The sequence below is a fragment of the Plasmodium gonderi genome (assembly GCF_002157705.1).
Source record: "Plasmodium gonderi DNA, contig: Chr05, whole genome shotgun sequence".
Classification (NCBI taxonomy): domain Eukaryota; phylum Apicomplexa; class Aconoidasida; order Haemosporida; family Plasmodiidae; genus Plasmodium; species Plasmodium gonderi.
The window spans coordinates 257,623-271,488 of record NW_021628930.1 but is presented as its reverse complement, the minus strand read 5'-3'; the positions used below and the strand labels follow the sequence as shown (position 1 = coordinate 271,488).

General features: G+C 29.3%; 4 protein-coding genes across 4 annotated transcripts; 3 read left to right on the top strand and 1 right to left on the bottom strand.

Moving 5' to 3' along the window:
• Nucleotides 1–1,522: 1,522 nt before the first annotated feature.
• On the top strand, nt 1,523–2,479 carry PGO_050760 (dicarboxylate/tricarboxylate carrier; the record flags this gene model as incomplete). Its single annotated transcript, XM_028686454.1, has 1 exon — nt 1,523–2,479. One exon carries the CDS (start codon nt 1,523–1,525, stop codon nt 2,477–2,479), a length of 957 nt encoding a protein of 318 aa, XP_028542255.1.
• A 1,483-nt stretch (nt 2,480–3,962) lies between these two features.
• Nucleotides 3,963–6,281, bottom strand: PGO_050750 (hypothetical protein, conserved; the record flags this gene model as incomplete). The annotated part of the gene is made up of 1 exon (XM_028686453.1): nt 3,963–6,281. One exon carries the CDS (start codon nt 6,279–6,281, stop codon nt 3,963–3,965), a length of 2,319 nt encoding a protein of 772 aa, XP_028542254.1.
• A 1,038-nt stretch (nt 6,282–7,319) lies between these two features.
• PGO_050740 (3'-5' exonuclease domain containing protein) lies at nt 7,320–8,555 on the top strand (the record flags this gene model as incomplete). Its single annotated transcript, XM_028686452.1, has 1 exon — nt 7,320–8,555. The coding sequence occupies one exon, from the start codon at nt 7,320–7,322 to the stop codon at nt 8,553–8,555; it is 1,236 nt and encodes a 411-aa protein (XP_028542253.1).
• A 1,446-nt stretch (nt 8,556–10,001) lies between these two features.
• PGO_050730 (hypothetical protein, conserved) lies at nt 10,002–13,738 on the top strand (the record flags this gene model as incomplete). Its single annotated transcript, XM_028686451.1, has 3 exons — nt 10,002–10,028; nt 10,315–13,323; nt 13,508–13,738. The coding sequence occupies 3 exons, from the start codon at nt 10,002–10,004 to the stop codon at nt 13,736–13,738; spliced, it is 3,267 nt and encodes a 1,088-aa protein (XP_028542252.1).
• Nucleotides 13,739–13,866: the final 128 nt, after the last annotated feature.

Here is a 13,866-nt window from a genome sequence, read left to right as displayed (position 1 = left end):
AAATGTTTAGGAGAAACTAATTTAATGTATGCATTATTGTGTATTCGTTTAAGGAGCACGTGTAATGTTTTTGATGGTGGAGCAACTTTATGTACTTAAAAAATTTAGGATTATTAAAAATGTTCAAGTTGCTCCAATGTACCAATTTTAGGCATAATCATTGTTGCTATTACATATTTTTGCTTGTAAGTATTTATGTACATATTTGTTAACATGTGTTGGTAGGTATATTTGTATACATTTTCAATCTGCCATGGTCAGAATTCTTTTTTTTTTTTTTTTTTTTTTTTTTTTTTTTGAATCCCAAAATAATTTTATTGCCAGCACTGTTTTTCTCAGAACAGGAATTTTTCAAATATATTTCTCCTTTTTAACCCAACTAAAACTAATAAATTGATGATAATTCTTTTTTTTTTTTTTTTTCTTTTTCCTTTTTTTTTTACGATAACACTTTCCCTCTCTTCAAAAAAAAGGGACCTAATAAAGAACACTTCATAAATAAATCTAAGAAATGAACCTTTGAAAAAGGAACACGTTACCATATGGAATACCTGGAAGAAAAAAAAAACATTTTACTCAAATATGATAATTTCTTCCAGATCATTTAACGTACTGTTTAACATTTAACAGAATAAGAATTATAATTGTGCATATGTATATACAAAGGAGTTCATAAATTTTCAAGATATTGTACGGAACATTATTTGCGAAGGTGAGGATATATATCATCCTATAGAGGAATAGGAATACGACACGCACCTATATATGGAAGTCTGTATGTTCATATATATATATATACATACATACATACATACATACATACGTGTGTGTGTGTGTATGTGTATATGCATATTTATAGGTGCATACTTATGTAAATGCTCACATGCGGAAATTTTTTTCCTTCCACCACACCTGTCTGTTCAGGGATAATACTATGTAAGGTATGACAATATCGAGCGATCAATCTTATAATTATCCTTCACAAAATTCGCATGATTAAGGAGGAAAAGGTAAAGTGCTGAGTTGTATTTCCTTTGGGGGGACCTTTTAACTGAGTTTGTTTGATTGGCTATTTTTTTTTTTTTTTTTACTATTTTTATTGGGTTTGGGAGAGTCTAAGGAAGCGCTTCTCGGAGTGCTCTTTAAGTGCATATACACATTTGTGTAAATGTTTAAATTCCCATATCTACGCACCTCCCCATAGAGGTGACCCATCATACGTCGACTGACCACACGTTCTGTAACACATATCCTTGTATGAACCCTTTAAAAAATAGATAATTTCTGAACTTGTTTACGTTTTATTATGCTCATATACGTATATATATACATGCGTATCCTTTTACACTCTATTAAACCCATATATATATGTGTGTATAGTCTTTTACACCGTGATACACTCATAGATACAGCCCTTTACACCTATTTATACCCATTTAATGCGTTTCACACGGTGCAAGTCACACAATAAGGACACACGCTAGAAGGAAAATAAAGAAGCACGGGAAATTTAAACTAAAAAATGAACAAAGAAATAGCGGAATATGATTTGGAGGCAAGCTCAAAGGTCGAAATAAAAAAAAAAATAAATGAAAATAAGAGTGCCTTTGAAAAGATAAAACCATTTGCAGTGGGTGGAGCAAGTGGGATGTTTGCAACATTTTGTGTGCAACCACTTGATATGATCAAAGTACGAATTCAATTAAATGCTGAAGGGAAAAATGCAATTAAGAACCCGTTTATTATAGGAACAAATATAATAAAAAATGAAGGAGTATTATCTTTATACAAAGGATTAGATGCTGGTCTGACTCGACAGATTGTTTATACAACAGGAAGATTAGGATTATTTAGAACATTTTCTGATATGGTGAAAAAAGAAGGGGAACCCTTACCATTTTATAAAAAATGTTTTTGTGCATTAGCTGCTGGAGGCTTAGGTGCCTTTTTAGGAAATCCAGCCGATTTATCTTTAATTAGATTACAAGCAGATAATACCTTACCAAAAGAGTTGAAAAGAAATTACACAGGTGTATTTAACGCTGTATACAGAATTTCAAAAGAAGAAGGAATTCTAGCGTTATGGAAAGGATCTGTGCCAACTATTGCCAGAGCTATGTCTTTAAATTTAGGAATGTTATCAACATATGATCAATCAAAGGAATATTTAGAAAAATATCTCGGTGTAGGAATGAAGACTAATCTGGTTGCAAGTGTAATTAGTGGATTTTTTGCAGTTACTTTAAGTTTACCCTTCGATTTTGTTAAAACTTGTATGCAGAAAATGAAAGTTGATCCTGTTACCAAAAAAGTACCATACAAAAATATGCTTGACTGTTCATACCAATTGTACAAAAAAGGAGGAATATCTATCTTCTATGCAAGTTATGCTACCTATTACGTGCGTATTGCACCTCATGCTATGATTACACTTATTACTATGGATTACTTGAACAATTTTTTAAAAAAGTTCACTTAGGTTTTTTTTTTTTTTTTTTTTTTTTTCTTTTGGACATAACTATACTTATATAAATGCCATATAGCAGAATAGTGTAAAATCTGTCCGCTCCTTTACATGTCTTATGTTATTATAAAAAGGAGTAATATTCGTTTGTGATACACCCACATTTTCTTACACCAATCCCATTTTACCTATAATTGCCACAATTTTTGTGTAAAATGTTTTTTAAAAAAAAAAAAAAATTCAACTATATATATACTTTAGTAAAAAAAATACTACATTCATATAAAAATTATTTTCAGTAAATTGCATCATTTTTTATTTTCTTCTTCCTTCACTCACCCTATATTTTCTCCATTAATATCTATTCACATTTTTTACAAGCTCTTATAAAATTTTTTCGTAGCATTAAGAAACATTAGCAATATTTTTTTTTCTTTTTTTTTTTTATTGACACACGGGAAAAGGTAGCTAAAGCATGCTGAGCTTAATTTTTTTTAAACCCGTCTATTATATGATTTATATGCATCATGAGAACATTTCATGTATTTTTTTTTTTGTGAATTCCTTAAGAAGGCATGATTTGAAGAAAAGTTTTTCCCTCTAAGCCACTTATAGCAGTCGAACATATACACCATGTCATCCTTAATTTTTTATAAAAGTATAATCAAAATTAAAAAACAGGCTAGGTGCCTCACAAATTTGTTTTTCCACTGCCAACTGACAATGATGTATATTTCAAAAGGAAAATCAAGGTAGTTTTTTTTTTTTCTCGTTTTTTTTTTTTTTTTTCTAGAATATATTACGTGAGAAATTAGGCAGATAGATGTATGAGAATTTAAATGATGAATCCACAGAATCATTTAAAATTGTTTTGAGAAACGTGCATTAGTGCACTAAACTTGGGGGAGGAATTAAGAATTGTCAAAAATGTAGGGGAAAAAAAGACAAGTGGAATAGGTAAATTAAAAATCATAAAATGCAACACACATCCCTGAAAATACGTGATAAAAGAAAAAAATATACAAAATTAAGGGCTGAAGGTATTTTCATATGATGATTCAAAAGAATGGGAGGGTGAAATGTGAAAAACATTGCATAAGTAGGAACTTAATTTTTTGCTTACAACTACACTTGAATATGTTCATGAAAAGCTAATCATTAACTTGCTTCTTCATTGTACTTTGTTACAATTTGTAACAAATTTTTTTTCAATTAAAAGATGTATAAAAAAAAAAAAGAAAAAAAAGAAAAAAAAAGGCCTCGTAATATTTTCTGTTTTCAAAATGGGCAAGAAGAAAAACAGGAATTATAAGAATAATAGAAATATTCTATTATATTCTGAATAACATAAGAGCTATTTTTTCTTGCACAAACATATTTAATGGTTAGAACTCTGGTGTCTCATTTTTTTTTTTTTTTTTTTTCATTGAAACCGATAATGACCATTCTGTAGGTTGTTGACCTTTTTTTTGCATGCTCCCCCTGAATGACAGAAAAACTACAAATCATTGTCAGCAGTATAATTGTGAGAATTGCTGCTATTATTAGATGTTGCAGATAACAAATCTCGAGGATCTATTTTGTCATTATACTTCTTCTTTAATGGTTTTTCTTTCATGTTTTTCGTTAAGGATATAATATTTTCAAATAATTTTTCCTTTTTTGATTTTAGCTTGTTTCTAATGGAACTGTTGCGTAGTTTATCACTATCCATGTTCATATTCAAATGTACACTCGTTTTCCTGTTGTTTTGAGTTTGATATTTTCCTACTTTTTGCATCATAATTTCAAACTCGCTAATTTTTGAGGTTTCTGTAGAAGATTTGATTGGGTTAAATGGATTTTTTGAAATCATTTTGACTTCTGCTTTTTTGAAAATTTTAGTTTCATTGTCATTGAGAACCTTTGTTTTTGACCTAGCCAATGTTTGCCTCTCTGTAAATGCATGATTTTTACTTTTTCTATTATGTAAATTTTGAAAACTTTTCTGTGCATTAACTTTCTTTTTATTTAAAGTAATGTTATATAATGGTTGCTTAGTAGAATTTAATCTAGACATTGTTTTTCTTCTTTTCAACATGATAGTATTTTGTTTTTTAAATTTTGTTTCTACCAATGATTTCTGTTTACTCAATATACTTTTCTTTCTATGAGGAAAATTATTATTTTTTATAGCAAAATTTACAGTGCCTCTCCTCACCTTCAATGATTTGGTTCTTGCAATAGTTATTCTGGAGTTTTTGTAGGTTAACTCTTTCTTTTCATTTTTCTTTTTTGGTGAAACGTTTTCTTTATTAGGGTAAATTTTCCTGTATTTTTCTTCTGTTTTTTGTGAAGAATTAGAAATCATTTTATTTCCTTCATTTGATGTGGACATTTGAATTGCATACATATGGTCATTTTCTTTTTTATTTTTTGATAATAGGAAATCCTTTTTTGTTGTTTCTTGTTTGACGTTAATCATTTTGCAGAATCTACTGTGCTGATCCAACTTTTTTCCTTTTTCAGAATCGTGTGGATTGTGCAAAGATCGGGTGTTTTTATGTAATGAATTTTTATCTTTTAAATTCTCACTTGAAATGTTCCTTTTTTTGTAGCTCTCCATAACGTTATATTTGTTCCATATATTTTCATTTTCACAAATTTTAACTTGTTTTATGGGATGCTTGTTATGCTTATCACGCTTTACATATTTTTCCTCCTTTACTACGTTCATGTTTTTGGATACCATTTCACCGTCATGCACATCCTCCATCGTGTCATTGTTGTTTTGTTCTGATGCTATGTATTGTTTTTCCATACTTATGCTTTTCTTACTTTCGTTTCTCTTCTTCTCCTTGGTTGCCTTATTTTTAATATCATATATGTAATGGCTTAAAATACTTTCAACTTCATTTTTCACGTCTTCATTATGACGACTTAACATTTCATCGGAATCTGCAAAAATAGTACTGAATTGTTGTTTTTCTTTTTCATCAAAAGTGCTTTTTTGTTCGGAGGGATCTTCGCTGTAGTCACTTAACTGGAGATTACTTTTACCCTGAACCTTCTCCCCGTTTACCTTTAGTAGTTCCACTTGAGAATTCCTATTTGCATTTTCATTGTAACTGTAATAGTACTCAGATTTTGGAACATCAACATAGTTGACACAATTTGAGATGGTATTCTTCAGTTTGATACAATTGTTTTCATCATCTATTTCTTCTGGATTGATGAACTTTCCGTTTGCATAATTTTCCTGTGGGTATATATTTTTGAAGTTGTGTTCGAGGAACATCTCGAAAGAGGCAGAATTTCCCACTTGATTGTTTCCCTCCTGTGTGTGATCAATGTTATGGTAATTCCTATTCTGATCAGAATAATTTGCTTCACTGTTTTTCGAGTCATTCTGTGGGTGACTATTATTAATGAATAATCTAGATTTCGAAACAAATAAACCTTTTTCATAATTATTTTTATCGTTTTTTTCCTTCATTTCTTTTTTGCTTTTTTTTTTCCCTTTACATTTGGAACACTTTTCATATGGAGGATCCCGAGGAACTCCGTATGGGTAAGACACAAAAGGGTTGCACTGTCTATTCAATTTGTTCTGTGTCAAGATGAAAGGATATAATACACTCCCTTTTAATGGTTTGTCAATCTCATACTTCTCATGATATTCTTTGATGTATGGGCCCTCTAGCTCTCTCTTAAAATAGGGATTATAAAAAAACTGCTTAGCTTTTATGTCATTAACAAATGCATAGTCTTCTTGAGGTTTGTACAGCATCTGGATATTTATGTTTCTATATCCCGGGATACAACATGCTTCTTCCATTATAAGCAAAAATTTCCTAATAAATTAAAGTGTTGTATTTATTAAAACTTTTTCAAATTATAGTTTCAGGCATGTGGACAAAAAAAAAAGAAAAAAAAAAAAAAATGATACGAGTGTTTTTTTTCTTAATGTGTGATGATAAATACGGGAGAATGAAGATATATAATCATAGTGTGCATAAAATGAATCAAGAAATATTCATGCTCTAATAGGAAGTAAAAAAGACAATGCAAATAAGAAGAGCATAGTGTTAAATGGTACAATATGTTCCATACATGTAATAATATTAAAGATATGGGTTAATTTAAAAATACACATTAAAATTTTTGAAAAAAATGTAAAAAAAAAAAAAAGAAAAAGTATTCCCATTTGATATTATTATTCTATAACGAAATGGATGTAGTTAAAATGAAATAAAAGATCAAATAGTGAAAAATATAAGCACAGCTTAATATTAACTAAAAATTGTTTAACATTTTTTGTATGGATCTAACATTTTGTTTTTTAATGAACAGTAAATGTGTGCATAGGTAGCCAAAATGAAAAGAAAAAAAAAAAAAAAAATTGAAATAGCTCGAAACAGTAGAACAACCTTGCTTTATCATATTTTTTCTCTCCCTCACAACACATAAGAAAATTCCGTTCTCAGAATGCACATATTATGTGTGTATTTTTTCATAGAGCATGCGAAATGGTAGCTATTTTTTTTTTTTTTTTTTTAAATAGCTGTTCTATTCGATGCTCTTATAGGGATATTTTTTTTTTTTTTTTTTTTTTTTGCAAGTTCATAAGTTTCCGAATTGCATAACTGCTTAACGCTTTTGTAGAAAAAAAAGTATTGCTATTTTTTTCTCGTCGTAAAATTTTAAATTCTGATATAGGAAAAAATCTTCCTATATGAATTACATTACTAATTTTTGAAACCACTTTTTTGGGAATATTTAAGTTGTTCTTCCTTTCTCCCCTTTTTAGTACACTAACATATTATGGTAAACAATTTTTAGGAGAATTTTGTGAAATGAGCATGATATTGCTGAAATGTTCCTATACTATAGCAATAAGTGCATGGTGAAAAAAAGTGTACCATTTTCCAGCTGCATTGCCAATATATGTGTTTCCAGAAAGATAGAAAGTGAGGATGCAATAAAAAGGCTAAAAACGTATTATAACTCAAAATTTATTTCAACCACTTCGGAAGAGCATAAAACAGTAAATGGCCATGTTGACACTAACCAGTCTTCCATTACATTGAAAGGTCATAAGGAGAAAACTAGTTATAAAGACATTAAGATTATAGAAAATGAAAAGGATGGAGAAGATGCCGCTGAAGAAATAAACCAAAATGGCATCATTGCAGTAGATTTCGAAGGAACAAATTTAGGGAAATATGGAAAGGTATGCACAATGCAAGTTTATACTGAAAAAGGAAACAAGGAAGAAATGGATCATGACAAAACGTTTGAGAAGTTCTACATATTTGATATGCTAAAAATATCAGTTATAAAAAGTGTAAAAAAGATAATTGAAAATAAGAAAACGTTAAAATTGGTGCATGATTGCAGGGAAGATAGCTCAGCCTTGTACAACCAACTAGGAATAAAATTTGAAAATGTTTATGACACATCGAGAGCACATATGCTCCTAATGGAAAAGAAGAAGAACACTGATATATATCAAGTAAGTTTTTTCCAACTTTTAAACGATTATTTAGGAATTAAGGATGAATGTTTAAGAAGTATAAAGAAAGAAATGTATAAAAATGAAAAAATTTGGGAAATTAGACCTTTAAGTAAAATGTCGATTATTTATGCCTTAAAAAATGTGAAATATTTATTCCCCCTTTACAGAATTTTTGATAATATGCTTCCAACAAAAAAAGTTTTGGAAAAATCGAAAGATTTCATAAATTACTGCTTTATGAATTCACGCTATAAACTACCGGTCGATTTGGCAAAAAGGGGAAATATTGTCGAAGCTATGTTAGTAAGTAAATCGATGCTAAACTGCGTTTTTAAGTTAAATAGCACAAGAAGAGGAATTGCGTGTACCCCATCATCAGTTGCACAGTTCCGTGATGTTAAGGTAGGAGATGTTGTTTTGTGTGTGGTTAGTAACAAGTCAATAGATCAGAAAATTTTATATTTATGTAAACATGATGATGTATACGATTATTGGAATTTGAAAGAAAGACCTAGGGGGAAATTTAAGCCATCAATACATGAAAGTGTTACCGATCCGATGATTCAGTTCTGTGATGAAGAGGGATCAACTTAAAACTAGGTGTGGGTTCTTATTCAAAATAAAACAAAACGGATTTACGGAATTTCCTTTGTTAGAAGGAATGCGTAATGTTGATGCATAAGCTTGAATTGTAGCAAATGGTGCGATGTATATGTATATATATTATATATATACATACATTTTACTGCGGGTAACAAGCTCTCCGAAAAAACAAGCCGAGGTAAAAAAAAAAAAACTCAGCCCTGCTGTTTTCCTTAAGCATGGTATATACGTATTTTGTACACCTTTTGTAGGTTTAAGATGTTATAAAAAAAGGAGTTTGTTTTTTTGACTTAAAGTTATTTTTGGCACACCTTTAATGCGTTGGATGAAGTGCATACATATATATATATATATATATATATATATATACACTCTTAAATAAGAACCCCTTTTTAAGCTTTAATTTTAACATTTTCAAGATTGTATTTTTTTTCATCTCATTTTTTATTTTTTATGTTTCTTAGAGGGAAAATGCTTGTATGTTATGTTTCGTAGTTTAACGGAAAATATTGGCGAAACTGTCTTTTTTTTTTTTTTTTTTTTTTTTTTTTATTTATTTACTTACAGCATTGGGTATTCTTTTTTACACGTTTAATAAAATGAGAAAAGGTTGAAACGAATTTGATTATAACATTGGGCAAGAGGTGCTTACACATTTTCATCTACCTATATATTACACATTAGGAAATTACCAATATGGAAGTTTTATTTGCTATGTTAAGCTAAAACAGGCATCTAGGTTCATGTATTGTAAATATGAAATAGCGCTCAATGTAGAAGCAAATAAATAATATGCACCTTTATATGGGGATGCAATATCTTATTTTTATCCATTTTTATGTTTTTCATGTCGAATTAAACGTATGCAAGCATGTATGTATCCCTTTTAATTTAACGTTCACAAAAATAATGTTGAAGTAATCAAAACCATGCCCATGTGCAAGAAAATAAAAAAAAGGAAAACGAAAAAGAAAAAAAAAAGAAGAAAAAAAGAAAAAATAATACTAACCTCTAACATATGCAGAATCATAGGTGCTTCATTTCATTTTTGTTATGAATAGTAAGTATTTAAACAATTTGTGTACGTCAAAGTTTGTGTAGGTGAGTGGCCTAGATGAATATCTTAAGAGAAGTGTAAAAATGATTGTTCCATTTTAAAAATGTAGATGCATATGCATACATTCAAACGAATAAATGGGTTGAATTTTAATTTTTTGTTTGTTTGTTTTTTTAATGGAACAAACTCAAAATTAGATAAAAAAATTTGGAGATATATTAATTACATGTGCGTGTTTTATGCGTAACAAAATACACATCCCTTATGTTGGAATTACTTCTGATTCTGGAATTCTAATAACTCTTTAGTTGTATCTCCAACACATATATATTTCCTGGGAGGAAGTGGTCAAAAGCAAAAATAGGGAAAATCTCCAGAAAATGAACAAAACAAGATCCTATAAATGGGTAATATTTTAAAAGTTATAAAAAAAAAAAAAAAATGCAGCTATATTTTTGCCTGTGTTTTTGTCCATATGCATGCACACATTTACATTTGTCGAACCATACTTGCGTGTTTCGAAGATGTTTGACTGAAAATAATGCTGTAGTGCTGGATATGCACTTTCAACCATATTATCTTGCATACATAAATACATATTCACATGGAATGCACACACACGGTCGGTTAAACTATCACCCATAGCATCACCCATAACATCGCTCCCACTGTTTCCTGCCCCCCTTTGAACAGTACCTCGAAAATGGATGCGAAATTGTGCCATTGAAAAGGGGGTGTGATGGAGAAACTAACTACTCCCTAACTCTTCTGGACATTCAAGCGGACTTTTCCGAATTTTTAATCGAAGAGAAGAATATTATAAGCAACGAGAAGGTAGTAAGTGCTGAAGGAAATATATTCAACATACAGAAAAAACAATTTTCTCAGAATGAAAAAAAAAGTGGATCCACTGAAAGAGAAAAATATGTGTACGAAATTGACCATTTGTGGGCATACATGGAGTGGCATTACAACTTTGAGGACGAAATAAAGGTGCAGAAAAATTTAGTGTGTGATATAAATAAGTTAAAAAAAGTTCCTAAGTTATACGTTTCAGCACACATAATTGAAGGAACTATAAATGAAATGCCTAAGAATGAAAATATATGTATATTAAAATACACTACATATCCCAGTTTTTATAATAAATATAAAAATGAGTTAGACGAATTAAAGGGAAAAAGTAAAAATAGTATTTATAATAAGTGTAATTATATATACGAAGTTTGTGATGTTGCAGATAAATCTCTAGTTTTTGCAAACAGTCCTGTTATCAATACTACCATGAAAAATATATTAAGTATAACAAAAAGTGGGAAGAAAAGGGAAGATTTTAATGAAGAAGAGGAGAAAGAAGATATTATTCAAGATGAAATATGGCAAATTTATCTATCGAAAAATATAAAAAGTGTAAATGATCAGTGGTTGTTAATTTGTATTAATGAAGAATTAAAAGATGTTATAAAGAATTCAGGTGATATTTACTTTAAAATTTTTAATAAACACATAAAAGAGTATAACGATTTTTTAAAAAGCCACAATTACAGCACTTCAGAGGAAAAAAATGACATGCGTAGCAATAGCATGTTTAAAAACCATCATGATAGACATAACATGTTTGAATTGAACAATAATCTAAATCAAAATTTGAATTCAGACAGGTTCAAAAAATATAAAGTGAATTTAATTTTTTCAGAAAATAAGGATATTAATTATATTCTATATAAGTTATGTTTAAATTTAGGAAAATTTAATGATGCTGTTTTGTGTACAAAAAATAAAACATATAATATCTTATTGAACGATATTGATGGGACATTAGCAATTTGTTTAAAGTCCTTTTTTTCAAAATATTATAAGAATAATTCTATGGAAAAAAATAACTCCACTTTTTCATTTTTTCCACAACAAAATGGAAAGATGGTGAGTAATGAGAAGGACAGCGAATATCCAACTTGTGAAGGAGAAGTAGAAGAAGATTTGGTAAAAACCTTGTCCATTATGGGATTGTGCAAAGAAAAAATTGTTTTATTTGAGAAGGCTACCATTTTTAACAATATAGAGTTGTTATTTTCTTATTACCTTATAGTTTATAGTGAGTGTCTATCTATAAGGGAGAATGATGTGGATGAAAAAGAAATCATTGACTCAGATCACGACGATGGTGTAATTTATTTTAGCAAAAAAGCCCTATTCGAAAACGTTCAATTTTCGACAGAAGAAATTTGCAGTTATTTGCTACATTTGCAAAAGTATAGCACAAACAATCTGTTATATGTGAAAAAAAAAGGGTTCAGATATGTAAAAAGTGAAATAATTTACGAATTTTTAATTAAATTAATCGAGTTGATAAGTATTCACGATGATTTATATGAACATCATCCGATTGATAGTGGTAAAATGGACGACGGCAGCTCAACTTTTAAAAAATATAAAGAAGATCTACACAAAGTAGTAAAAAAAAGGTATGGTATTACTCTTCGAAATCTCATCAATTTAGTGTATGAAAATATGAATGATTTTTCCTTTTTAAAAAATTATAAGATACCTATGGACATGTATGTAATACTGCAATTGTGTTGGAAATGTTGTGACATAGAGAATAAACATTTTGAGTTTTTTACCATGTATTATAATTACCACTTCTTTTATGAATATTTAAACAAGAATTCAAATGAGTTGTCTTTTGAATATATATTTGAAAATTATCTTGAATTTATGAATAACGATAGCTATGTGTCTGATACAGTTGTACATTTCAACCTTCTTAAGTTACATAATATCATGTCATTAAATATTTTGAGGTCCAGTGGAAAGGTCGTTATTCACTCAGATAAACTATTCTCCTTCGATATGGAAATTTTTACTTATATCAAATATATAGATGAAATATTTAGAAATTTTAATTCCAATTTGATGGATAAAATAATACAGGATTTTATAAAAATTTATCAGTTTTTTCTGGACTACGGTTATGACCGACGGGGGGGAGGAGCAGTAGGAGCAGAAGCAGTGGGAGGAACAGTAGGAGCAAATACGAAAAAATGTTCGAAAGGGTGTGGAGATGTGAATAGACATGAACATTCCATTGACGCTACCAATGCAGATATTTATAAAGATCGAGTGTTATTTCGAAACAGCATAATTTTAAATGTGAATAACATAAATCATATATGTAATGATAATTACATGTTTGAATATTTCATTGTTGTCAAGTATTATTACAGCGATAATAGCTTTTCTTTGCTTGAAAAAAAATTAAAAAAATTTATTTATACAGTTGAACAAGATTTTAAAAGTTCACAAATGACATCAACTACCGATTTTTCTTCCTCTGAATCTGTGACTGGTGAGAATTTATATGAAATGCGTCAAAATTATAAATCAAATTGGGAAAAGGCAAAAAGTAATTATTGTTTAAATTACAAAATTTTTAAATATCAAACTACTTCCTTCCCACATATACGACTGAGTAACAATTACAACGATTTGATATCTTCTGTATACACACCTTTGTCTATCCACTGTTCCATATTTCACGGAAATGTAATTTATAATAAAAAGAGAAATTCCTTTCAGTTAATACCATCTTTTTTATTAAAAGAAAATTTACGTAGTTCCTTGACAGCTTTGTTTACCATCAAAAATTCTTATTTCGCCCAGGAATTTTATCCCTTTCTCAATCCTCTCTTGAATAATAAGGTTCGTATGTGGCTTTCATCCCATTTTTTTTTTTTTTTTTTTTTTTTTTTGTAATACGATATATGTGGAATCTAGTTCTATCTAGACGTGTAACTTATGTGTGTTCTTGTGTATATATGTGAGAACATGTCATATGGATTTGTTTTTTTTTTTTTTTTTTTTTTTTTTTTACCCCTCTCTGCAGGACTTGATTGGTACCATAGCCGTCCCTCCACGGAGACATTGCAGAACAAAGTTAATCGAAAAAGAAAATGAAAAAAATGTGGAATTCTTAGATACTGGAAATATTGTTCTGTCGACGCTAAACAGTGATATGAAGAACTATAAACAATTCAGTGGCTACAAGAAGACATTCGTTGAGAAGCTTTGTAAGTTGTATAATTGCAACTTACCCGTAAATAAAATTTCTTCATGATTATTCCATTTTAGAGCACATGTCTATGATTCTAAACTTTCTTTTTCCTTGCATATGTCTGTTGTGTGTCAATGTGTATGTTTAAATTTTGGTTATCCCCTTCCCTGTGTCAAGAAATGGGTGGATAA